Genomic DNA, 27,933 nt, shown 5'->3' on the forward strand with positions numbered 1-27,933 from the left:
TCAGCATATCATCAGTAAGGAAGCCGAGTGAAAACTACTGTACTTCGACGTGAACCAGGCTGCAATTTAAGTCGCTAATCTACGTTTCGGGGGAAAGTTTTCGCACAAATGAAAGTTTGGAAATTTTGTCCTCAATTAAGATATTCCGAAACTTAGGTGAACAAGTATCACTGCCAAGCCCGTGCTAGTCTTAACACAGTCACTCACAATCCCTTTCACTCACGTTAGCCAGTTAATGGTGTTGCATTTCCCGAAAACGTAATAGCTACAAAAATACTGATTGTTTTTGATTGAGAATGCTCGCCAAATAATAAGTCTGTCAGTACCAAATGCAATCACAGTTTTTTAGCCACCGACCTGCTCAATACGCCACGCGGAATATATGTCTTTCCTCGTCACAAGATTCACTTAAAAATTCCGAAATTTCTACACGCCCATCGGAATAATTATGCTGTCACTTTTCAACACTTTTGATGTATAAAACACTGCTGAATCCGGAACTTATCATTTCCATCTCTTTCATGGCTAGGCTTCGACTCTTCTCTAGAACACTGTAAGTCTTCTCTCCCAGCAGAGAAAGGAGCGCGAAGAATGCTGCTTTACTATTGGTCAGTTTACTCAACAGCCAATAGCAAAACAACATTCTCCCGCGTCAATCCGCGCTTTTCATCAATAACCAATCGCAGAATAGTAAACCTAACGACTTCACTTTTTACCGACGTAATTATTTAATATGTTGAAGTTTTGCTTATGCATAAAGTTATTTACTATTGTTATTTATACCTGAATTAACTTTCCCTTTACCATAAACTTACTTTACAAAACTATTCTACAAAAATCCCCTTTGTTCATATCCATACTTCTTCGAAATGTTCTCACACTAAATTCTACTACATAACTCGTTAAACAATTATCTTTATATTAACCTTAAACCATAGTCACGCATCATTCATAATGCTAAAACACATTTATAACATTTTACATACACAAAAAGACATAATAACACTTTATGAAAATACTAGAACAGTTTATGAAAAACATTCTGTTACTTTAGTGCTTTCTAGTAGGCACAATCGAAACTAAAATCACAGTCACCCTATCCAATACTGTCCTCTATCGCCTGATACATAAACTACATGCGCGTCCAGTCTCGCGTCACCATCTGTCACTATCCAGCTCTGAGACACATCTCCCACTTAACCGCCTCCAAGGCAGGATCGTTATGCGGCGCTACGGCTCAATGGCCTCAGCTGCTATTTTGAATGACAGCAGGAGCACTCTTGTGGTTACCCCACGTAGCTTCACTGTAAAATTGTACGTCAGTGTGGTGATCCGACATCTTGTGTTGCCATACATATACCGCATTCCAGGGGGTGTTTTCCAACAGGATAACGCTCGCCCACATACTGTTGTTGTAACCTAGCATGCTGTACAGATCGTCGTCATGTTGCCTTGGCCTGTCGTATCACCAGATACGTCTACAACCGAGCATGTAAGCGAGACCATTGGACGACAACTTCAGCGTTATCCACAACCAGCATCAATCATCACTGTATTGACCAATCGAGCGCAACAGACATGGATCTCTAACCCACAAACTGACATCCGGCACCTCTACCACACAATGCATGCTCGTTTGCATGTTTACAGTCAAAAGTTTGGCAGATACACCTGTTATTAATGTACTAGCATTTTTCACATTTGCGGTGGCTTATCTCGCGCTTACGTCAAGCTGTGATCCTGGAACGTTAATCACTTAGACATGTAACTTAGACAAACATTACCTGTTTCTTGGTGTTACGATTTTCTTCTCCGTCAGTGTATAAAATATTCTTTCAAGGCACCAGCACATTAAAGATATGTACAAAAAGTTCAATGTCTCTAACACTTTGCTATAATAACATATCGGTAAATAGCACGTCGATAGTGAAAAGTACTGTCACAAATTTTAATGCTGTAGTGTAGTATATCCTTTTCTAGACCAGTGTCAGTGCGTATCTCCACTGATTATGCAGAAGTCAGTATTTAGTTTTACAGCTGTGTTACGTACGGACAGTAAAATGTCGGAAATTCAAACTTTCATGACATTCATGTGTTCTCATATTTTTCATTGAATTGAAGCTGAAGCAGAAGATCTGTGCAGGAGTCTAATGTCTGTTACAATCTTGATTTTATTGTTCAAATATGTTCTCAAACATAACACAGGCGAACGAAAATGTATTTTGTTCAGTAGAGTTTGTTACGTCATGGTTGTTTGGGGACTGGGTCCAATCAGGCTTTAGTATTTTTTTTCACGTTAGTTTTTTGTGTCATGTGCAGTTGTCTCACAATACTACTACAAAACAAGAATAAAAGATATATGTGAAGCAGCTTAGTTTTTCAACATGAACATTTCATTGAAGCATAATCATGAAAAAGCTCTTTATCACATTCGAACTGCGTGTCCACGGCCTTTTATATCTTTCCTCCGCTTTGAAGCACCTAATATATATTTTTTCCAATGAAATGCGTGCTACACGTCTTGTAGAGCTGACGAAAAGTGGTCTCCCATCAATGGATATTCAAGCGACGAAAAAATCAAGGCAAATGCTCAACAAGTGACTATTGAAGTACATCAAACAGCCTAAAGTTCTGAATTTTCCAAAATTTTGCCTACAGAGGAAATGCAGGGTGCCCATGAAGTTCCATTTCATCTCAAAAAATGACTTGGAAACTATTACCGTCATTTGTTACAAAATGTTCAGTAGCTCTTAGAGTTTGTTTTCGCCTTGTACATTGTTGCAAATGGGATGGCACCACCGGCGAAAACAAACGTAATTGGGTGGTTCAAAATCTTTAGAGTGTCAGAGAGCTTCATCGAAGTGGACGTTCCCCTGAGTCTCAAACACCTGTTGACCGTGTTCAAGTATACCCGGGTTCGATTCCCGGCGGGGTTAGGGATTTTCTCTGCCTCGTGATGGCTGGGTGTTGTGTGACGTCCTTAGGTTAGTTAGGTTTAAGTAGTTCTAAGTTCTAGGGGACTGATGACCATAGATGTTAAGTCCCATAGTGCTCAGAGCCATTTGAGCCATTTGAACCGTGTTCAAGTTGCATTTCAGCGCAGCCCACAGAAGTCAGTTCCCTGTCATCAAGCGAAATGCAGGAAGGAAGGTTAGCTGTCCCTGAAGTGCTACAAAAGTGGTTAGGCCTTTTTTGTCTACGAAGTACAAATGCACTGCAGCCAACCGATTTCCTCTGCAGTATGAATTCGCACTTGTTGCATGCCCCAAGAATCTCGTGTACGCACCACCTGTCAATACCATTGTTACCCTTCGTGTATGAATCAATGAAGCAATCAGAACTATTGATGCTACAATACAGACCCATACATGGGCAGAATTCGAATATCGCCTTGATGTTCTATGGGTGACACGTTGGTCATACTGGCATAACGGAAAAGAAACTTTGAGGGTTGCTAATTTTGTACAACAATCTACGATGCTCTGTATCTAATCTTTTCTGAGTCATGAAAATGTTTTGTGGACACCCTGCATAACGCACAGCCTTTTGTTGCCTAAGGACTCAGTAAAAACCTTCTTGAATGAAACCCAAACCGAAACTTCCTGTCAGATTAATCTGTGTGACGGACCAGAACTCGAACAGCAGACATTCGTCTTTCGCAGGCAAGTGCTCCACGAACTGAACTAACCAGTTGCGACTCAGAAACGGCCACGACAGCCCTAATTCCACCAGGATTACATCTTCCACTTTCCAAACTAGTCTGTGACTAAGTCCCGTTCTAGCTGTATCATTTCTTCCAGGAGTGCTGGTCCCAAAAGAAATGGGGAAAAACTGTGAAATTTTCAGGGTAGAAAATGATGTACTGGTGGAACCCTGTCAGGGCACGTCTTGAGTGATGATAGGATGTCTTAGTCGGTAGTGCACTTGTCCACGAATGCAAATGTCTCACGTTCAAGTCCTGCACCGGCACATAGTTCGCCAGGAAGTTTCATAACTTCCTACACTCTGCTGCAAAGACAAATTTAATCTGGCTATCAAAACTCCTCTCTCAATTACGGGGATTTTTAGTTCAAAGTTGGAATCGAATGTAATTTTTCCGAGTACCAAATCCAACGAACGTGACTTCTTTCGATTTCGCTTCTGTATATGAGAAATCTTATCGCAGAGAACAAAATATTGTATATATTTGGCTAAGGCTTTCACGAAGTTTTCCATTTGGGTCAACGAAATGTGTAGATTTGGTGCGAAATCCTTTCGGATTCATGAAGTACTTACACTAAACGTTCTTTAGTCTTCAAAACTATTCTTGTAGGCCTGTTTCTTCTGGACGAATGGTGATCCAAATTATTACACCATTTAGTGCGGTTTATGTGAACGGGATTGGTACTAAAAAGTCGGAAGTGCAATGCACAATAAAACTCATCATGATATTGTCCATGTGCATTGCACTGGGCATCACTACAAATGTCCAGGGTGGTGTTGTGGTCTCTGTCCCAAGACTTGTTTGATGCAGCTCTGCACTCTAGCCTAGCTTCAGTAAACCTTTTCATCTCTAACTACAACAACCTTAATCCAGTTGAATCTGCTCACTGTATTTGTCTTTGTTGTCTCTGTATCTCCAACTACAATTTTCACCACCCACACCTCACTCGATTACCAAACTAACTATTTATTGGTGCTTCATGTTGTGGCCTTCTTTTAGTCAACTTGTGTCCTAAATTCGTTTTTCCCCATTTGTATTCAGTACCCGTTTATTAGTTACTCGACTACACATCGAATCTTCGGTATCCTTTTTTGCTGTCTCATTTCAGAAGTTTCTATTCTCTTCTTGCCTGAACTGTTTATCGTTCACGTTTCACTTCCGTAAAAGGTTGCACTCCATATAAATACTTTGAGAAAAGACTTCATAACATTTAAATGTTAATTCATAATACTTGTATTGCGATAGTTAGTCTGCATTTTGCATTGTCCTCAATTAGACCACCATTATTTATTTTGCTGGCCAAATAGCGAAACTCATCGACTACTTTGTTTGATATCCATCAGCGTCGTCTGACTCTTGTTTTGCTTTCGTTCATATTCATGTTACAAACCGTCTTAAAGGCACCATCCATTTCGTTCGATTGCTCATCTATTTCCTTTTGCCACCGGCAAACCTCGAAGTTTATATTTCTTCTCCCTGAAACTCTCACTTCCCAAGTTTTTCCTTGGGTTCCTTTACTGTTTGCTCAATATACACTTTGATTAACATTGGGCATAGGCTACAACTTTGTCACACTCCCTTCATCACAATCACCTCTTCCATGTCCTTCGACTCCTATAACATAGTTTGGTTTCTGTAATAGCTACGAATAATCTTTCACTCCCGCTATTTTATCACAGGTACCTTCAAGGAGTGCATTCCAGTAATTGTCAAAAGCTTTCTCTAAATCCACAAATGTTGTAAACGGTTTATCTTTCTTTTACCTGACATCTAATACAAACCTTAGAGTCAGTATTGGCTTGCAGGTTCTACATTCTTCCGGACGCGAGACTGATCTTCCCTGAGGTAGGCTTCTATACGTTTTTCCATTCTTCTGTAATTAATTCGTTTCCTAACTTTGCGAACATGATGTTGTTGTTGTTGTGGTCTTCAGTCCTGAGACTGGTTTGATGCAGATCTCCATGCTACTCTATCCTGTGCAAGCTTCTTCATCTCCCAGTATGTATTGCAACCTACATCCTTCTGAATCTGCTTAGTGTATTGATCTCTTGGTCTCCCTCTACGATTTTTACCCTCCACACTGCCCTCCAATGATAAATTTGTGATCCCTTGATGCCTCAAAACATGTCCTACCAACCGATCCCTTCTTCTAGTCAAGTTGTGCCCCAATCCTATTCAATACCTCTTCATTAGTTACGTGATCTACCCACCTTATCTTCAGCATTCTTCTGTAGCACCACATTTCGAAAGCTTCTATTCTCTTCTTGTCCAAACTGGTTATCGTCCATGCTTCACTTCCATACATGGCTACACTCCATACAAATACTTTCAGAAACGACTTCCTGACACTTAAATCTATACTCGATGTTAACAAATTTCTCTTCTTCAGAAACGATTTCCTTGCCATTGCCAGTCTACATTTTATATCCTCTCTACTTCGACCATCGTATTTTACTCCCTAAATAGCAAAACTCCTTTACTACTTTAAGTGTCTCATTTCCTAATCTAATCCCCTCAGCATCGCCCGATTTAATTTGACTACATTCCATTATCCTCGTCTTGCTTTTGTTGACGTTCATCTTATATCCTCCTTTCAAGACACTGTCCATTCCGTTCAACTGCTCTTCCAAGTCCTTTGCTGTCTCTGACAGAATTACAATGTCATCGGCGAACCTTAAAGTTTTTATTTTAATACCTACTCCGAATTTTTCTTTTGTTTCCTTTACTGCTTGCTCAATATACAGATTGAATAACATCGGGGAGAGGCTACAACCCTGTCTCACTCCTTTCCCAACCACTGCTTCCCTTTCATGCCCCTCGACTCTTATAACTGCCATCTGGTTTCTGTACAAATTGTAAATAGCCTTTCGCTCCTTGTATTTTATCCCTGCCACCTTTAGAATTTGAAAGAGAGTATACCAGTTAACGTTGTCAAAAGCTTTCTCTAAGTCTACAAATGCTAGAAACGTAGGTTTGCCTTTCCTTAATCTTTCTTCTAAGATAAGTCGTAAGGTTAGTATTGCCTCACGTGTTCCAACATTTCTACGGAATCCAAACTGATCTTCCCCGAGATCCGCTTCTACCAGTTTTTCCATTCGTCTGTAAAGAATTCGCGTTAGTATTTTGCAGCTGTGACTTATTAAACTGATAGTTCGGTAATTTTCACATCTGTCAACACCTGCTTTCTTTGGAATTGGAATTATTATATTCTTCTTGAAGTCTGTGGGTATTTCGCCTGTCTCATACATCTTGCTCACCAGATGGCAGAGTTTTCTCAGGACTGGCTCTCCCAAGGCCATCAGTAGTTCTAATGGAATGTTGTCTACTCCCGGGGCCTTGTTTCGACTCAGGTCTTTCAGTGCTCTGTCAAACTCTTCACGCAGTATCTTATCTCCCATTTCATCTTCATCTACATCCTCTTCCATTTCCATAATATTGTCCTCAAGTACATCGCCCTTGTATAAATCCTCTATATACTCCTTACACCTTTCTGTCTTCCCTTCTTTGCTTAGAACTGGGTTGCCATCTGAGCTCTTGATGTTCATACAAGTGGTTCTCTTCTCTCCAAAGGTCTCTTTAATTTTCCTGTAGGCAGTACCTATCTTACCCCTAGTGAGACAAGCCTCTACATCCTTACATTTGTCCTCTAGCCATCCCTGCTTAGCCATTTTGCACTTCCTGTCGATCTCATTTTTGAGACGTTTGTATTCCTTTTTGCCTGCTTCATTTACTGCATTTTTATATTTTCTCCTTTCATCAATTAAATTCAATATTTCTTCTGTTACCCAAGGATTTCTATTAGCCCTTGCCTTTTTACCTACTTGATCCTCTGCTGCCTTCACTACTTCATCCCTCAGAGCTACCCATTCTTCTTCTACTGTATTTCTTTCCCCCATTCCTGTCAATTGTTCCCTTATGCTCTCCCTTAAACTCTCTACAACCTCTGGTTCTTTGAGTTTATCCAGGTCCCATCTCCTTAAATTCCCACCTTTTTGCAGTTTCTTCAGTTTCAATCTGCAGTTCATAACCAATAGATTGTGGTCAGAATCCACATCTGCCCCTGGAAATGTCTTACAATTTAAAACCTGGTTCCTAAATCTGTGTCTTACCATTATATAATCTATCTGATAACTTTTAGTATCTCCAGGATTCTTCCAGGTATACAACCTTCTTTTATGATTCTTGAACCAAGTGTTAGCTACGATTAAGTTATGCTCTGTGCAAAATTCTACAAGGCGGCTTCCTCTTTCATTTCTTCCCCCCAATCCATATTCACCTACTATGTTTCCTTCTCTCCCTTTTCCTACTGACGAATTCCAGTCACCCATGACTATTAAATTTTCCTCTCCCCTCACTACCTGAATAATTTCTTTTATCTCGTCATACATTTCATCTATTTCTTCATCATCTGCAGAGCTAGTTGGCATATAAACTTGTACTACTGTAGTAGGCATGGGCTTTGTGTCTATCTTGGCCACAATAATTCGTTCACTATGCTGTTTGTAGTAGCTAACCCGCACTCCTATTTTTTATTCATCATTGAACCTACTCCTGCATTACCCCTATTTGATTTTGTATTTATAACCCTGTAATCACCTGACCAAAAGTCTTGTTCCTCCTGCCACCGAACTTCACTAATTCCCACTATATCTAACTTTAACCTATCCATTTCCCTTTTTAAAATTTCTAACCTACCTGCCCGATTAAGGGATCTGACATTCCACGCTCCGATCCGTAGAATGCCAGTTTTCGTTCTCCTGATAACGAGATCCTGCAAACATGATATATCAAACTAATTATTCGGTGATATTCATTATTCGGTAATATTCACGCCCATCGGAAATTGCCTTATTTGGAACTGAATTTATTACATTCTTCTTGACTTCTAAGGGTATTCGTCTGTCTCATATTTTGCGTGGCTGACTCTTCCTAGGCTCTCACTAATTCCAAGGGAATGCCGTCTGCTCCAGCGCTAGTAGTTCGAGTTGCGTCTTTTAACTCCCATCTTATCTTCCGTTACTTTCTCTTCTCCTTCTATTTTGCTGTCCTCAATTTTATTTCCGTTGCACAGACCTCCCACATTTCAGTTTTTATGACCCCTAGTTATGCATGCTTCTACAGCCTTGCATTTGTCCTGCAGGCATTCCTGCTTATCTATTTTAAATGTCCTTATTCTCTTTCGTCTGCTTCATTTGCTACATTTTTATATTCGCTCCTTTAGTCAGTATCTCGGATAAAGTAATGAAAAGCTTTTGATGGCTTAGGAGCATGAAATTCTGAACCATCATCCACTAGCTAAATTGCAGACTTACGGTTAGGTACCTAATTATTTTTGTATAGTGTGAGTTGTAGGCAGTGACATGTACACTACTAATCATTAGAATGGTTCCTCCATTGTAATTGGTATAGAAAATCCAAAGGCTTATTTTTTTTTAATTTTGTGAGACCCTGGTAACCAGTTTTAGGTCCGAAGTATGAGACGTACATTTTACTAACTATATCTCTAAAGTTCCTTTGATGGTCTTTGCCCACAAACTTACCATAAATGTAACAGAAACTGTCAGGACAGTTTTTAAAACTGAACGCTCTAAAAACAGAAAAGTGTGGCTGCGTTGCAACAGAATGAACTGCCGTAAATAATGAAAAGGAGTCAAAGAAGTTGTCATAGTAGTTACGACTTGTACTGCAACATCTGCCACGAAAACTTCAAATCATATTATAAATTTAAACACTAGGTAATATGAGATGTACACTGCTTGACAAAAAGACATTGAGGCACCCTCAAGGGGGTGAGGAAATGACATAAAACGTCACTCGTAGAGAGTGTGCTGTAAGTGATGTGATTTCTGTTAGCGCAAGAACTAGTAAAATTTACGAAGAACTTGGCAGTATTATCTCACTTATTAGGATGGTGATGCATCTCTTGTGGTCTGGATGCATGCACTGATTCCTTTGGCAAGGTGTTGTATCCCCTTCAGAGTAAGCTGGCTTACAACTGTGGTAACTTGTGCTTCACGTTGTAGACAGTGGCACTGGGATATACACTCCTGGAAATTGAAATAAGAACACCGTGAATTCATTGTCCCAGGAAGGGGAAACTTTATTGACACATTCCTGGGGTCAGATACATCACATGATCACACTGACAGAACCACAGGCACATAGACACAGGCAACAGAGCATGCACAATGTCGGCACTAGTACAGTGTATATCCACCTTTCGCAGCAATGCAGGCTGCTATTCTCCCATGCAGATGATCGTAGAGATGCTGGATGTAGTCCTGTGGAACGGCTTGCCATGCCATTTCCACCTGGCGCCTCAGTTGGACCAGCGTTCGTGCTGGACGTGCAGACCGCGTGAGACGACGCTTCATCCAGTCCCAAACATGCTCAATGGGGGACAGATCCGGAGATCTTGCTGGCCAGGGTAGTTGACTTACACCTTCTAGAGCACGTTGGGTGGCACGGGATACATGCGGACGTGCATTTTCCTGTTGGAACAGCAAGTTCCCTTGCCGGTCTAGGAATGGTAGAACGATGGGTTCGATGACGGTTTGGATGTACCGTGCACTATTCAGTGTCCCCTCGACGATCACCAGTGGTGTACGGCCAGTGTAGGAGATCGCTCCCCACACCATGATGCTGGGTGTTGGCCCTGTGTGCCTCGGTCGTATGCAGTCCTAATTGTGGCGCTCACCTGCACGGGGCCAAACACGCATACGACCATCATTGGCACCAAGGCAGAAGCGACTCTCATCGCTGAAGACGACACGTCTCCATTCGTCCCTCCATTCACGCCTGTCGCGACACCACTGGAGGCGGGCTGCACGATGTTGGGGCGTGAGCGGAAGACGGCCTAACGGTGTGCGGGACCGTAGCCCAGCTTCATGGAGACGGTTGCGAATGGTCCTCGCCGATACCCCAGGAGCAACAGTGTCCCTAATTTGCTGGGAAGTGGCGGTGCGGTCCCCTACGGCAGTGCGTAGGATCCTACGGTCTTGGCGTGCATCCGTGCGTCGCTGCGGTCCGGTCCCAGGTCGACGGGCACGTGCACCATCCGCCGACCACTGGCGACAACATCGATGTACTGTGGAGACCTCACGCCCCACGTGTTGAGCAATTCGGCGGTACGTCCACCCGGCCTCCCGCATGCCCACTATACGCCCTCGCTCAAAGTCCGTCAACTGCACATACGGTTCACGTCCACGCTGTCGCGGCATGCTACCAGTGTTAAAGACTGCGATGGAGCTCCGTATGCCACGGCAAACTGGCTGACACTGACGGCGGCGGTGCACAAATGCTGCGCAGCTAGCGCCATTCGACGGCCAACACCGTGGTTCCTGGTGTGTCCGCTGTGCCGTGCGTGTGATCATTGCTTGTACAGCCCTCTCGCAGTGTCCGGAGCAAGTATGGTGGGTCTGACACACCGGTGTCAATGTGTTCTTTTTTCCATTTCCAGGAGTGTAGTTGACACCCGAGCTGGTCCCACACAAATTATATCTGGGAGAGATCTGTGGATCTTTCTGGCCACGGTACTGCTTCATCATCACGCAGCCACTTCACAGACACACGTGCCTTGTGTGGAGGAGCATTATCCTGTTGAAAAATGTCACCACGTTAGTGTGACGTGAGAGATGACAGACTAGCTGTCAGGATGTCAGTGACGTTCCGTCGTGCTGTCAGAGTTCCTGAAGCCCCCCACGCCATGACGTCAGTACTAACACGGCTGAGCCTCTCCAACACGTTGGAAGAATGGGACCTCTCCCCAAGTCGCCACCATCCTCGCCGATGGCGGTCATCCGACGCAGTGCAAAAACAGCAGTTCAACGCTGAGCACAATACGACGTCATTCATTAGGAGTATATGATCTTTGCTCACGCCACCACCCCGAACTCAGCCATTGTGATGTTAACGGCAGCATATGCATGGGACTGTAATTCCATACTCCTGCTGCATCTCTCTGACCACCGGCCGCTGTGGCCGCTACGGTCGCAGGTTCGAATCCTGCCTCGGTCATGGATGTGTCTGACGTCCTTAGGTTACTTAGGTTTAAGTAGTTGTAAGTTCTAGGGGACTGATGACCTCAGATGTTAAGTCCCATAGTGCCATTTTTGAGCATCTCTCTGACCAATGGTGCTGCTTGTATTAGAAAGTAGGAGGGAGTCCAGTACTTGTTCTCGGTTGGCAGGCGCGGATGTGCTCGGTGCACAATACGGCAGCCTCCCTTGTGCTGATCAGGTGTAGTTGATTGAAACCTCTGACGATTGGTATGCCTCCGTGTGCAGCCAAACATCGGGCGACTGTAACGTCCGAATGGCCCACAAATCTGGGTGTTGCAAGAACGCACCAGCAGACCAACGGAGACCCACAACTAGGCTCCTTTTAAACTCCATCAGGTGCTGTTAACGTTGTGTCACATACGTATGCGGCATCCCAGTGTCCTACATGGTTGTCACTCAACATCTCATGCTGCTCTCTCCCTTACATGCCCCACCAGGCCTGGTAAGAATGGTTCAAATGGCTATAAGCACTATGCGACTTAACATCTGAGGTCATAAGTCCCATAGATTTAAAACTACTCAAACCTAACGAATCTAAGGACATCACACACATCCGTGCCCGAGGCAGGATTCGAACCTGCGACCCTAGCAACAGCGCGATTCCGGACTTAAGCGCCTGGAACCGCTAGGCCAAGGCGACTGGCGCCTGGTAAGGAATCCAACACGAACAATAATAACGCACTCTAGTGGCTGTTGTACTTCTCCAGAGGACCGAGAATTTGTAGTTTTGAAATACTGAGTGTTAATACAAAAAGGGTCATATGATGTTTGTCTTACCACACTAAATACCACAAGAATAGGTCACTTTCCTAGTGGAAATGGAATTTTTTAAGACCTCTTTCCGTTACGCTAAGCATATTTCAACCAGTTAAACTTCTATATATTTTTTTGAGATTTTTGCCAAACGACATTGAGAACTGCTAAAGAAATTAATACTGCTGTTTTGCACGTGTTCGTTTTCGGAGGCAGAATTTGTACGGCGTTGCCACTAGGGAACACTGTGGTTGCAGACAACAATGCCAAGCACGTACCGCGTTGTTTCTGACCGCTCACCAAGCACATTGCTTTCTCGTCTCGTGTGAGGCAATGGGAGGTACACCCAACACGATGCACGACTGCTGTTACCTCTAGCTGCAGTTTACTACACCTCCCTTACCCACGTGAGTGGCAATGGATTATCCATAAAAATCAAGTTATCTATCAAGTTCTGTTCTTTCCCACGCTTAATACGAGAGACCTCCCTGCTGTTTTGTGCTATCCATAGGTGACGAAAAAGATGTCGCGATTATTTCTATGCAGCAAACAGAATCTTCTATGTGGAATAGCGTTGTACTTACCGCAGTTTTCTATTCCAGTTGCTCTGTTAATTTAATAGAAATTTTACTGCTTCCAGTGTAATTTACTTTCAATTATCATTTCGTTTATCACCAAAATCTGTAGTTTAGATGTTATTCTTTTGTAAACAGTAAGCGTTTCTTTGGGGGCTGAATGATCATTTAAGTAGTCCGTGTCTCGTTATTTTTCAGCAGTAGTGGACGTTGCTGTTGATTCCCTTTTTGAACCTGAGCCACCAAGCCCCACCGTCTTCAGAGCGGATCACCCATTTGTGTTCCTCATACTGGACCAGCAGACGAAAATTGTGCTCTTCGCGGGACGTTACTCGGACCCTCCCGCTGAATACTGAAGTGAACGACTTACCTGAGGTTCAGACTGCTGACTATTTTCTCATTTGATGTAAATTTTGCATTATTTACATTGTGAGGTCATAATTTACCACGTATATTTTCTTCGGAAGAACAACACGTCTTAAAAATAATCGGAAACTGAATGTCAAACCACTACACTGAGCTATATTTACTCCACCAAATGCAACTGCCAAAAAAACCTGAATTCTTGTGAATTATGTGCATATACAGGGTGTGAGAAACCTTTTGGGTGAAATTTAAGTAGGTGACAGTGGATCCACAACTGATTATATTGATATTAGGGAGCCAGTGGCTGGAAATGCGTATTTACTGTGTTACGGACATAACAGCGCATACCGTAGTTGATAGTAACTGTTCACAGTGATGATAGTGTATTGTCGAGAGTGAGGACAATCCCCACGCCTCCCACATCGGTGGCCACCAACAACGATTCTCTGTCAACGTATGGGCGATCGTTGTCGAAAATCGCCTAAGAGGACCTTCTCTGATGCATTCCCTGTTTGAGTGGTGTACGTTACCTGTTATGCGAGATGTGCTGCCACAGTTCATGTCGGCTGAATCATTGTTGTCAGATAAAGCATATGGTTTCAACGTGATGGTGCACCAGCTCACTTCCAACTTAATGTTCGCGAGCACCTGAACAATACGTACCCCAATCGTTGTTTGGAAGAGGAGGTCTTGTCTCATGGCCAGCGCAATCGCCCTGTCTCAGACCGTTGGATTTTTTCCTCTAGGATTACGTCAAGATGCTGGTGTATGAAACATCCGTAGAAACGGATGAAGATCTTTGAACAGTTACGATGAGCTACGGTGTAGCTATGCTGTGTACGCTGTGTATGTCCATAACACAATAAGTATGCGTTTACGGCCATTCGTTCCCTATCTCAAATTAACCGACTGCAGGCCCACTATCACCTGTTTCAATTTGGCCGGCCGGGGTGGCTGAGCGGTTCTAGGCGCTACAGTCGGGAACCACCCCCCCCTTCCACCCCCCACTGCGGGCGCCCCTGATTGCAGGAATGCAGCCAGTGTACGTAATTGCTGGCAGAGGTGGTCACGGGAATGTTTGGTCGCAAGAAGAGCGGGCTTCGGACTGCCACGTGGCACTAAGAAGAAGGAAGACACTGCGTTCGGCGTATGGCTGTGGCACATCCTACTGCATATGCAGCTGCGTTTTGAGCACCAGTTGGCACTACAGTGACACAACGAACTGTTAAAAAGTCGCTTACATCAAGGACAACACCGCCCCAGACGACCTGTAGGGTACGTTCCACCGACCCCAAACCACCGCCATTTGCGACTTTACGGGTCCAAGGGACAGCTCAATGGAGGCCAGAGTGGAGATCTTTGGTTTTTTCTGGTTAGAGCTGATTGTGGTTTGTTGTCAGGATTGGCCGTGTGTTGGTTAGAAGGAGGCCAGCCCAGGGCCTGCAACCAACCTGTTTGCGTGCTGGACACGCTGGCCCTACACCTGGAGTTATGGTGCGCTGGCGCGGTTCTTTCCGTCCCTTTACGACGGACCTGCACCTACCTGTGAACGTTGTCTCAGCATATCATCAGTAAGGAAGCCGAGTGAAAACTACTGTACTTCGACGTGAACCAGGCTGCAATTAAAGTCACTAATCTACGTTTCGGGAGAAAGTTTTCGCACAAATGAAAGTTTGGAAATTTTGTCCTCAATTAAGATATTCCGAAACTTAGGTGAACAAGTTTCACTGCCAAGCCCGTGCTAGTCTTAACACAGTCACTCACAATCCTTTTCACTCACGTTAGCCAGTTAATGGTGTTGCATTTCCCGAAAACGTAATAGCTACAAAAATACTGATTGTTTTTGATTGAGAATCCTCGCCAAATATTAAGTCTGTCAGTACCAAATGCAATCACAGTTTTTTAGCCACCGACCTGCTCAATACGCCACGCGGAATATGTGTCTTTCCTCGTCACAAGATTCACTCAAAAATTCCGAAATTTCTACACGCCCATCGGAATAATTATGCTGTCACTTTTCAACACTTTTGATGTATAAAACACTGCTAAATCGGGAACTTATCATTTCCATCTCTTTCATGGCTAGGCTTCGACTCTTCTCTAGAATACTGTACGTCTTCTCTCCCAGCAGAGAAAGGCGCGCGAAGAATGCTGCTTTACTATTGGTCAGTTTACTCAACAGCCAATAGCAAAACAACAATCTCCCGCGTCAATCCGCGCTTTTCATCAATAACCAATGGCAAAATAGTAAACCTAACGACTGCACATTTTACCGACGTAATTATTTAATATGTTGAAGTTTTGCTTATGCATAAAGTTATTTACTATTGTTATTTATACCTGAATTAACTTTCCCTTTACCATAAACTTACTTTACAAAACTATTCTACAAAAATCCCCTTTGTTCATATCCACACTAAATTCTACTACATAACTCGTTAAACAATTATCTTCATATTAACCTTAAACCACAGGCACGCATCATCCATACTGCTAAAACACATTTATAACATTTTACATACACAAAAAGACATAATAACACTTTATGAAAATACTAGAACAGTTTATGAAAAACATTCTATTACTTTAGTGCACTCTAGTAGGCACAATCGAAACTAAAATCACAGTCACCCTATCCAATACTGTCCTCTATCGGCTGATACATAAACTACGTGCGCGTCCAGTCTCGCGTCACCATCTGTCACTATCCAGCTCTGAGACACATCTCCCACTTAACCGCCTCCAAGGCAGGATCGTTATGCGGCGCTACGGCTCAATGGCCTCAGCTGCTATTTCGAATGACAGCAGGAGCATTCTCGTGGTTACCCCACGTAGCTTGACTGCAAAATTGTACGTCAGTGTGGTGATCCGACATCTTGTGTTGCCATACATGTACCGCATTCCAGGGGGTGTTTTCCAACAGGATAACGCTCGTCCACATACTGTTGTTGTAACCTAGCATGCTGTACAGATCGTCGTCATGTTGCCTTGGCCTGTTGTATCACCAGATACGTCTCCTACCGAGCATGTAAGCGAGATCATTGGACGACAACTTCAGCGTTATCCACAACCAGCATCAATCATTCCTGTATTGACCAATCGAGTCCAACAGACATGGATCTCTATCCCACAAACTGACATCCGGCACCTCTACCACACAATGCATGCTTGTTTGCATGTTTATAGTCAAAATTTTGGCAGATACACCTGTTATTAATGTACCAGCATTTCACATTTGCGGTGGCTTATCTCGCGCTTACGTCAGGCTGTGATCCTGGAGCGTTAATCACTTAGACATGTAACTTAGACAAACATTACCTGTTTCTTGGTGTTACGATTTCCTTCTTCGTCAGTGTATAAAATATTCTTTCAAGGCACCAGCACATTAAAGATATGTACAAAAAGTTCAATATGTCTATAACACTTTGCTATAATAAAATATCGGTAAATAGCACGTCGATAGTGAAAAGTACTATCACAAATTTTAATGCTGTAGTGTAGTATATCCTTTTCTAGATCAGTGTCAGTGCGTATCTCCACTGATTATGCAGAAATCAGTATTTAGTTTTACAGCAGTGTTACGTATGGACAGTAAAATGTCGGAAATTCAAACTTTCATGACATTCATGTGTTCTCACATTTTTCATTGAATTGAAGTCTGAAGCAGAAGATCTGTGCAGGAGTCTAATGTCTGTTACAAACTTGATTTTATTGTTCAAATATGTTCTCAAATATAACGCAGGCCAACGAAAATGTATTTTGTTCAGTAGTGTTTGTTACGTAATGGTTGTTTGGGGACTGGGTCCATATCAGGCCTTAGTATTTTTTTTCATGTCAGTTTTTTGTGTCATGTGCAGTTGTCTCACAATACTACTACAAAACAAGAATAAAAGATATATGTGAAGCAGCTTAGTTTTTCAACATGAACATTTCATTGAAGCATAATCATGAAAAAGCTCTTTATCACATTGGAACTGCGTGTCCACGGCCTTTTATATCTTTCCTCCGCGTTGAAGCACCTAATATGTTTTTTTCTCCAATGAAATACGTGCTACACGTCTTGTAGAACGGACGAAAAGTGGTCTCCCATCAATGGATATTCAAGCGACGAATAAATCAGGGCAAATGCTCAACAAGTGACTGTTGAAGTACATCAAACAGCCTAAAGTTCTGAATTTTCCAAAATTTTACCTACAGAAGAAATGCAGGGTGCCCATGAAGTTCCATTTCATCTCAAAAAATGACTTGGAAACTATTACCGTGATTTGTTACAAAATGTTAAGTAGCTCTTAGAGTTTGTTTTCGCTTTGTACATTGTTGCAAATGTGATGGCACCACCGGCGAAAACAAACGTAATTAGGTGGTTCAAAATCTTTAGAGTGTCAGAGACCTTCATCGAAGTGGACGTTCCCCTGAGCCTCAAACACCTGTTGACCGTGTTCAAGTGTTCCCGGGTTCGATTCCCGGCGGGGTCAGGCATTTTCTCTGCCTCGTGATGAGTGGGTGTTGTGTGATGTCCTTAGGTTAGTTAGGTTTAAGTAGTTCTAAGTTCTAGGGGACTGATGACCATAGATGTTAAGTCCCATAGTGCTCAGAGCCATTTGAACCATTTGAACCGTGTTCAAGTTGCATTTCAGCGCAGCCCACAGAAGTCAGTTCCTTGTCATCAAGCGAAATGCAGGAAGGAAGGTTAGCTGTCCCTGAAGTGCTACAAAAGTGGTTAGGCCTTTTTTGTCTACGAAGTACAAATGCACTGCAGCCAACCGATTTCCTCTGCAGTATGAATTCGCACTTGTTGCATGCTCCAAGAATCTCGTGTAAGCACCACCTGTCAATACCATTGTTACCCTTCGTGTATGAATCAATGAAGCAATCAGAACTATTGATGCTACAATACAGACCCATCATCATCATCATCATCGTCATCATCAGCCAATTCAATCATTAAATGATGTGGCCTCTTCCAGTCGTGGATTCAGGAAGGCTTTCAGCAGTCTTCTCCAAGTGGGACGGTCTTGGGCAGTTCTCTGCCAGTTGTTACCAGCGATCTTCTTGATGTCTTTGTCCCATCTGTCTGGTGGTCTTCCTCTAGGCCTCCGGTGCTCCCTCGGACTCCACTCCAGTACTAGCTTCGTCCATCTGTTGTCTTTTCTTCTTGCGACGCGGCCAGCTCACTGCCATTTCAAGGAACCTACTGTCTCTAAGATGTCATTAACCTTCGTCACAGACCGGATGTCATCTGCCCTTTTCCTGTCCTTTCTTGTATAGCCCAGCATTGATCTCTCCATGGCTCTCTGTGCTGTCCTAAGTTTCCCTTTTGTAAATGAGTTCAGTGTCCATGTCTCGCAGCCATACGTCATCACAGGAAGAATGCATTGATCAAATACTGCTTTCTTCAAATTTACTGGCATTTTTGATCTGAACACTTTTGAATTCTTCCCAAATGCTTGCCAGCCAAGCTTGATGCGTCGATAGATTTCTGGCCTTATGTCTCCCTTCATATTTATAATCTGGCCAAGGTAGACTTATTCACTGACCTGTTCTAGCAGACTGTCCTTGACCTTCACATCTCCAGCTGGGACCCTTTTGTTGGACATTACTTTTGTTTTGGAAAGGTTCATGTTCAAGCCAACCAGCTGACATTCCGACGCAAGATCTGTAACTAAGTTTTGGAGCTCTGCGAAGTCTTTGGCCAGTAAGGCAATATCATCAGCAAATCTCAAGTTGGTAAGCCTTCTTCCATTAATTCTAATTCCCTTACCTTCCCACCTCAGCCTTGACATAGCCATTTCCAATACAGCAGAGAACAGTTTTGAACCGTGTTCAAGTTGCATTATCAACAACCCATACATGGGCAGAATTCGAATATCGCCTTGATGTTCTATGGGTGACACGTTGGTCACACTGGCATAACGGAAAAGAAACTTTGAGAGTTGCTAATTTTGTACAACAATCTACGATGCTCTGTATCTAATCTTTTCTGAGTCATGATTTTTGGAAATGTTTTGTGGACACCCTGCGTAACGCACAGCCTTTTGTTGCCTAAGGACTCAGTAAAAACCTTCTTGAATGAAACCCAAACCGAAACTTCCTGTCAGATTAAACTGTGTGACGGACCAGAACTCGAACAGCAGACATTCGTCTTTCGCAGGCAAGTGCTCCACAAACTGAGCTAACCAGTTACGACTCAGAAACGGCCACGACAGCCCTAATTCCACCAGGATTACATCTTCCACTTTCCAAACTAGTCTGTGGCTAAGTCCCGTACTAGCTGTATCATTTCTTCCAGGAGTGCTGGTCCCAAAAGAAATGTGGAAGAACTGTGAAATTTTCAGGGTAGAAAATGATGTACTGGTGGAACCCTGTCAGGGCACGTCTGGAGTGATGATAGGATGTCTTAGTCGGTACTGCACTTGTCCACGAATGCAAATGTCTCACGTTCAAGTCCTGCACCGGCACATAGTTCGCCAGGAAGTTTCATAGCTTCCTACACTCTGCTGCAAAGACAAATTTAATCTGGCTATCAAAACTCCTCTCTCAATTACGGGGATTTTTAGTTCAAAGTTGGAATCGAACATAATTTTTCCGAGTACCAAATCCAACGAACGTGACTTCTTTCGATTTCGCTTCTGTATATGAGAAATCTTATCGCAGAGAACAAAATATTGTATATATTTGGGTCAACGAAATGTGTAGATTTGGTGCGAAATCCTTTCGGATTCATGAAGTACTTACACTAAATGTTCTTTAGTCTTCAAAACTATTCTTGTAGGCCTGTTTCTTCAGGACGAATGGTGATCCAAATTATTACACCATTTAGTGCGGTTTATGTGAACGGGATTGGTGCTAAAAAGTCGGAAGTGCAATGCACAATGAAACTCATCATGATATTGTCCATGTGCATTGCATTGGGCATCACTACAAATGTCCAGGGTGGTGTTGTGGTCTCTGTCCCAAGACTTGTTTGATGCAGCTCTGCACTCTAGCCTAGCTTCAGTAAACCTTTTCATCTCTAACTGCAACAACCTTAATCCAACTGAATCTGCTCACTGTATGTGTCTCTGTATCTCCAACTACAATTTTCACCACCCACACTTCACTCGATTACCAAACTAACTATTTATTGGTGCTTCATGTTGTGGCCTTCTTTTAGTCAACTTGTGTCCTAAATTCGTTTTTCCCCATTTGTATTTAGTACCCGTTCATTAGTTACTCGACTACACATCGAATCTTCGGTATCCTTTTTTGCTGTCTCATTTCGGAAGTTTCTATTCTCTTCTTGCCTGAACTGTTTATCGTTCACGTTTCACTTCCGTAAAAGGTTACACTCCATATAAATACTTTGAGAAAAGACTTCATAACATTTAAATGTATCTTAGATCTTAACAAATTCGCCTTTTTCATAATACTTCTATTGCGATAGTTAGTCCGCATTTTGCATTGTCCTCAATTAGACCACCATTATTTATTTTGCTGGCCAAATAGCGAAACTCATCGACTACTTTGTTTCATATCCATCAGCGTCGTCTGACTCTTGTTTTGCTTTTGTTCATATTCATGTTACAAACCGTCTTAAAGGCACTATCCATTTCGTTCGATTGCTCATCTATTTCCTTTTGCCACCGGCAAACCTCGAAGTTTATATTTCTTCTCCCTGAAACTCTCGCTCCCCAAGTTTTTCCTTGGGTTCCTTTACTGTTTGCTCAATATACACTTTGACTAACATTGGGCATAGGCTACAACTTTGTCTCAGTCCCTTTATCACAATCACCTCTTCCATGTCCTTCGTCTCCTATAACATAGTTTGGTTTCTGTAATAGTTATGAATAATCTTCCACTCCCGCTATTTTATCACAGATACCTTCAAGGAGTGTATTCCAGTAAGTGTCAAAAGCTTTCTCTAAATCCACAAATGTTGTAAACGGTTTGTCTTTCTTTTACCTAACATCTAATACAAGAATTAGAGTCAGTATTGGCTTGCAGGTTCTACATTCTTCCGGAAGCGAGACTGATCTTCCCTGAGGTCGGCTTCTATACGTTTTTCCATTCTTCTGTAATTAATTCGTTTCCTAACTTTGCAAACATGATATATCAAACTAATTATTCGGTGATATTCATTATTCGGTAATATTCACGCCCATCAGAAATTCCCTTCTTTGGAACTGAATGTATTACACTCTTCTTGAGTTCTAAGGGTATTCGTCTGTCTCATATTTTGCATGGCTGACTCTTCCTGGGCTCTCACTAATTCCAAGGGAATGCCGTCTGCTCCAGCGCTATTAGTTCGAGTTGCGTCTTTTAACTCCCATCTTATCTTCCGTTACTTTCTCTTCTCCTTCTATTTTGCTGTCCTCAAGTTTATTTCCGTTACACAGCCCTCCCACATTTCAGCTTTTATGTCCCCTAGTTATGCATGCTTCTACAGCCTTGCATTTGTCCTGCAGGCATTCCTGCTTATTAATTTTAAATGTCCTTATTCTCTTTCGTCTGCTTCATTTGCTACATTTTTATATTCGCTCTTTTATTCAGTATCTCGGATAAAGTAATGAAAAGCTTTTGATGGCTTAGGAGCATGAAATTCTGAACCATCATCCACTAGCTAAATTGCAGACTGACGGTTAGGTACCTAATTATTTTTGTATAGTGTGAGTTGTAGGCGGTGACATGTACACTACTAATCATTAGAATGGTTCCTCCATTGTAATTGGTATAGAAAATCCAAAGGCTTATTTTTTTTTAATTTTATGAGATCCTGGTAACCAATTTTAGGTCCGAAGTAAGCGACGTACATTTTACTAACTATATCTCCAAAGTTCCTTTGATGCTTTTTGCCCACAAACTTACCATAAATGTAAGAGAAACTGTCAGGACAGTTTTTAAAACCGAACGTTCTAAAAACAGAAAAGTGTGGCTGCGTTGCAACAGAATGAACTGCTGTAAATAATGAAAAGGAGTCAAAGAAGTTGTCATAGTAGTTACGACTTGTACTGCAACATATGCCACGAAAACTTCAAATCATATTATAAATTTAAACACTAGGTAATATGAGATGTACACTCCTTGACAAAAAGACATTGAGGCACCCTCAAGGGGATGAGGAAACGACATAAAACATCACTCGTAGAGAGTGTACAGTAAGTGATGTGATTCTGTTAGCGCAAGAACTTGGCAGTATTATCCCACTTATTAGGATGGTGATGCATCTCTTGTGGTCTGGATGCATGCACTGATTCCTTTGGCAAGGTGTTTGTTGTATCCCCTTCAGAGTAAGCTGGCTTACAACTGTGGTAACTTGTGCTTCACGTTGTAGACAGTGGCACTGGGACATAGTTGACACCCGAGCTGGTCTCACACAAATTATATCTGGGAGAGATCTGTGGATCTTTCTGGCCACGGTACTGCTTCAACATCACGCAGCCACTTCACAGACACACGTGCCTTGTGTGGACGAGCATTGTCATGTTGAAAAATGTCACCACGTTACTGTGACGTAAGAGATGACAGACTAGCTGTGAGGATGTCAGTGACGTTCCGTTGCGCTGTCAGAGTTCTTGAAGCCCCCCACGCCATGACGTCAGTACTAACACGGCTGAGCCTCTCCAACACGTTGGAAGAATGGGACCTCTCCCCAAGTCGCCGCCGTCCTCGCCGATGACGGTCATCCGACGCAGTGCAAAAACAGCAGTTCAACGCTGAGCACAATACGACGTCATTCATTAGGAGTATATGATCTTTGCCCACGCCACCACTCCGAACTCAGCCATTGTGATGTTAACGGCAGCATATGCATGGGACTGTAATTCCATACTCCTGCTGCATCTCTCTGACCACCGGCCGTTGTGGCCGCTACAGTCGCAGGTTCGAATCCTGCCTCGGTCATGGATGTGTCTGACGTCCTTAGGTTACTTAGGTTTAAGTAGTTGTAAGTTCTAGGGGACTGATGACCTCATATGTTAAGTCCCATAGTGCCATTTTTGAGCATCTCTCTGACCAATGGTGCTGCTTGTATTAGAAAGTAGAGGGGGTCCAGTACTTGTTCTCGGATGGCAGGCGCGGATGTGCTCGGTCCACAATACGGCAGCCTCCCTTGTGCTGATCATGTGTGGTTGATTGAAACCTCTGACGATTGGTATATCTCTGTGTGCAGCCAAACATCGGGCGACTGTAGCGTCCGAATGGCCCACAAATCTGGGTATTGCAAGAATCTACCAGCAGACTAACGGAGACCCACAACTAGCCTCCCTTTAAACTCCATCAGGTGCTGCCAGAATGAGATTTTCACTCTGCAGCGGAGTGTGCGCTGATATGACACTTCCTGGCAGATTAAAACTGTGTGCCCGACCGAGACTCGAACTCGAGACCTTTGCTTTTCGCGGGACAAGTGCTCTACCAACTGAGCTACCGAAGCACGACTCACGCCCGGTACTCACAGATTTACTTCTGCCAGTACCTCGTCTCCTACCTTCCAAACTTAACAGAAGCTCTCCTGCGAAACTTGCAGAACTAGCACTCCTGAAAGAAAGGATATTGCGGAGACATGGCTTAGCCACAGCCTGGGGGATGTTCTGCAAGTTTCGCAGGAGAGCTTCTGTTAAGTTTGGAAGGTAGGAGACGAGGTACTGGCAGAAGTAAATCTGTGAGTACCGGGCGTGAGTCGTGCTTCGGTAGCTCAGTTGGTATAGCACTTGCCCGCGAAAGGCAAAGGTCCCGAGTTCGAGTCTCGGTCGGGCACACAGTTTTAATCTTCCAGGAAGTTTCATATCAGCGCACACTCCGCTGCAGAGTGAAAATCTCATTCTGGAAACATCCCCCAGGCTGTGGCTAAGCCATGTCCCCGCAATATCCTTTCTTTCAGGAGTGCCAGTTCTGCAAGTTTCGCAGGAGAGCTTCTGTTAAGTTTGGAAGGTAGGAGACGAGGTACTGGCAGAAGTAAATCTGTGAGTACCGGGCGTGAGTCGTGCTTCGGTAGCTCAGTTGGTAGAGCACTTGCCCGCGAAAGGCAAAGGTCCCGAGTTCGAGTCTCGGTCGGGCACACAGTTTTAATCTGCCAGGAAGTTCCATCAGGTGCTGTTAACGCTGTCTCACATACGTATGCGGCATCCCAGTGTCCTACATGGTTGTCACTCAACATCTGATGCTGCTCTCTCCCTTACATGCCCCACCAGGCCTGGTAAGAATGGTTCAAATGGCTATAAGCACTATGCGACTTAACATCTGAGGTCATAAGTCCCATAGATTTAAAACTACTTAAACCTAACGAACCTAAGGACATCACACACATCCGTGCCCGAGGCAGGACTCGAACCTGCGACCCTAGCAACAGCGCGATTCCGGACTTAAGCGCCTGGAACCGCTAGGCCAAGGCGGCTGGCGCCTGTTAAGAAATCCAACACGAACAATAATAACGCACTCTAGTGGCCGTTGTACTTCTCCAGAGGACCGAGAATTTGTAGTTTTGAAATACTGAGTGTTAATACAAAAAGGGTCATACGATGTTTGTCTTACCACACTAAATACCACAAGAATAGGTCACTTTCATTAAAAATGTGTTTTTGTCTCCTAGTGGAAATGGAATTTTTTAAGACCTCTTTCCGTTATGCTAAGCATATTTCAACCAGTTAAATTTCTATATATTTTTTTGAGATTTTTGCCGAACGACATTGAGAACTGCTAAAGAAATTAATACTGCTGTTTTGCACGTGTTCGTTTTCGGAGGCAGAATTTGTACGGCGTTGCCACTAGGGAACACTGTGGTTGCAGACAACAATGCCAAGCACGTACCGCGTGTTCCTGACCGCTCACCAAGCACATTGCTTTCTCGTCTCGTGTGAGGCAATGGGAGGTACACCCAACACGATGCACGACTGCTGTTACCTCTAGCTGCAGTTTACTACACCTCCCTTACCCACGTGAGTGGCAATGGATTATCCATAAAAATCAAGTTATCTATCAAGTTCTGTTCTTTCCCACGCTTAATACAAGAGACCTCCCTGCTGTTTTGTGCTATACATAGGTGACGAAAAAGATGTCGCGATTATTTCTATGCAGCAAACAGAATCTTCTACGTGGAATAGCGTTGTACTCACCGCAGTTTTCTATTCCAGTTGCTCTGTTAATTTAATAGAAATTTCACTGCTTCCAGTGTAATTTACTTTCAATTATCATTTCGTTTATCACCAAAATCTGTAGTTTAGATGTTATTCTTCTGTAAACAGTAAACGTTTCTTTGGGGGCTGAATGATCATTTAAGTAGTCCGTGTCTCGTTATTTTTCAGCAGTAGTGGACGTCGCTGTTGATTCCCTTTTTGAACCTGAGCCACCAAGCCCCATCGTCTTCAGAGCGGATCACCCATTCGTGTTCCTCATACTGGACCAGCAGACGAAAATTGTGCTCTTCGCGGGACGTTACTCGGACCCTCCCGCTGAATACTGAAGTGAACGACTTACCCGAGGTTCAGACTGCTGACTGTTTTGTCATTTGATGTAAATGTTGCATTAATTACATTATGAGGTCATAATTTACCACGCATATTTTCTTCTGAAGAACAACACGTCTGAAAAATAATCGGAAACTGGATATGAAACCAGTACACTGAGCTATTTTTACTCCACCGAATGCACCTGCCAAAAATACCTGAACTATAGTGAATTATGTGCGTATACAGGGTGTCAAAACCTTTTGGGTCAAATTTAAGTAGTTGACAGTGGAGCCACAACTGATTATATTGAGATTAGGGAGCCAGTGGTTGGAAATGCATATTTACTGTGTTATGGACATAACAGCGCATACCGTAGTTGATAGTAACAGTTCACAGTGATGATAGTGTATTGTCGAGAGTGAGGACAATCCCCACGCCTCCCACATCGGTGGCCACCAACAACGATTCTCTGTCAACGTATGGGCGATCGTTGTCCAAAATCGCCTAAGAGGACCTTCTCTGATGCATTCCCTGTTTGAGTGGTCTACGTTACCTGTTATGCGAGATTTGCTGCCACAGTTCATGTCGACTGAATCATTGTTGTCAGATAAAGCATATGGTTTCAACGTGATGGTGCACCAGCTCACTTCCAACTTAATGTTCGCGAGCACCTGAACAATACGTACCCCAATCGTTGTTTGGAAGAGGAGGTCTTGTCTCATGGCCAGCGCAATCGCCCTGTCTCAGACCGTTGGATTTTTTCCTCTAGGATTACTTCAAGATGCTGGTGTATGAAACATCCGTAGAAACGGATGAAGACCTTTGAACAGTTACGATGAGCTACGGTGTAGCTATGCTGTGTACGCTGTGTATGTCCATAGCACAATAAGTATGCGTTTACGGCCATTCGTTCCCTATCTCAATTTAACCGATTGCAGACCCACTATCACATGTTTCAATTTGGCCGGCCGGGGTGGCTGAGCGGTTCTGCCCTGCAACTGGCCATTTCCTAACCGTACCTCGTCCATGGGTGGGGACAGCTTTGCATTTTGAAATTGGAACTCGCCATTTTAATTAAATATTTGCAATCTACACCAAAAAATACATACGATTTACTCAAACCAGTGTTCCTCGTTCGTCGTAGATGGCGCGGTGATCGACAAATATCAAGTGTGCCTATTTTTGCAATGAAAAACCGACGCACTTGATTCTACCCTTCATTTACGATGTAAATGTAAACGTTTGTGTTATAACGTTTGCTATTGATGTTACAACATTATTTGAGTGTTTACAGCGTGATGCTGTTGTCTTCAGAGACGATTGCCGACTAAACTGAGTGATACTGCGCTCAGATGTAAATAAGCGAGCTGATGCAATGGCGTACGGAAATTCTTCTGCGAGTGTCTACGCCACCGTCCCTCATTCGTCGGTACTTGTATCGACTATGTTTACTTGTGCTTCCGTTGCGAGCTTACCTCACTTGCCTTGACACCTCGCGCTTCCGACAACACCACATTCAGTATGGCTTCAGGAAAGTCGACGGCATCAGGGATTCTGTTCTGAAGTTGTGCTTGATAATGGAAGCAAGGTTTCAGAAAAACTGAGACACGTTTATGGAATTTGTGGACCTCGAAAAATCATCGACTTTGTACAATGGTGAAAGATGTTCGAAATTCTAAGTAAAATGGGTGTAAAGTATTAGACAATACAGGTGATATACAATATGTACAGGAGCCGAGATGGAACAATAAGAATGGAAGACCGAGAACAAAGAACTTGTATTACAAATGGCTTAAGAGGAGGATGCGGGCTTTTGCCGTTTAGTTAAAGCCATATATCGAAGAAGGAATAAAGGAAATAAAAGAATGGTTCAAGAGTGGGATTAAAATTCCATGTGAAATATTATCGATATATTATTAGCTGATAATTTTTCTACTCTGCGTTGAAAAATTGCAGGAACCATCAGTGTAATGAGCATGCACTATGGTTTCAGATGGGATAAAACACGATGGACAAAGCGAGGAGGGCAAAAATAGCCGACTAGCACACATGAAGAG

At 43.1% G+C, this 27,933-nt stretch overlaps 1 protein-coding gene across 6 annotated transcripts in view; it reads left to right on the plus strand.

The window, feature by feature from the left end:
* Nucleotides 1-27,933, plus strand: part of LOC124594774 (leukocyte elastase inhibitor-like) — a 193,857-nt gene that overhangs the window by 121,150 nt on the left and 44,774 nt on the right. The window contains exon 8 of one of the 6 annotated variants that reach the window (XM_047133179.1): nt 25,736-25,905. The exons of 4 other annotated variants lie outside the window; for them this stretch is intronic. In XM_047133179.1, coding sequence (XP_046989135.1) covers nt 25,736-25,890 — 155 coding nt within the window. In that variant the 3' untranslated portion in view covers nt 25,891-25,905. Of the gene's footprint in view, nt 1-13,292; nt 13,463-25,735; nt 25,906-27,933 lie in introns of those variants that run through there. One more of the 6 variants, XM_047133178.1, reaches the window with a different exon arrangement.

This window comes from Schistocerca americana, chromosome 2, assembly GCF_021461395.2.
Source record: "Schistocerca americana isolate TAMUIC-IGC-003095 chromosome 2, iqSchAmer2.1, whole genome shotgun sequence".
NCBI lineage: Eukaryota > Metazoa > Arthropoda > Insecta > Orthoptera > Acrididae > Schistocerca > Schistocerca americana.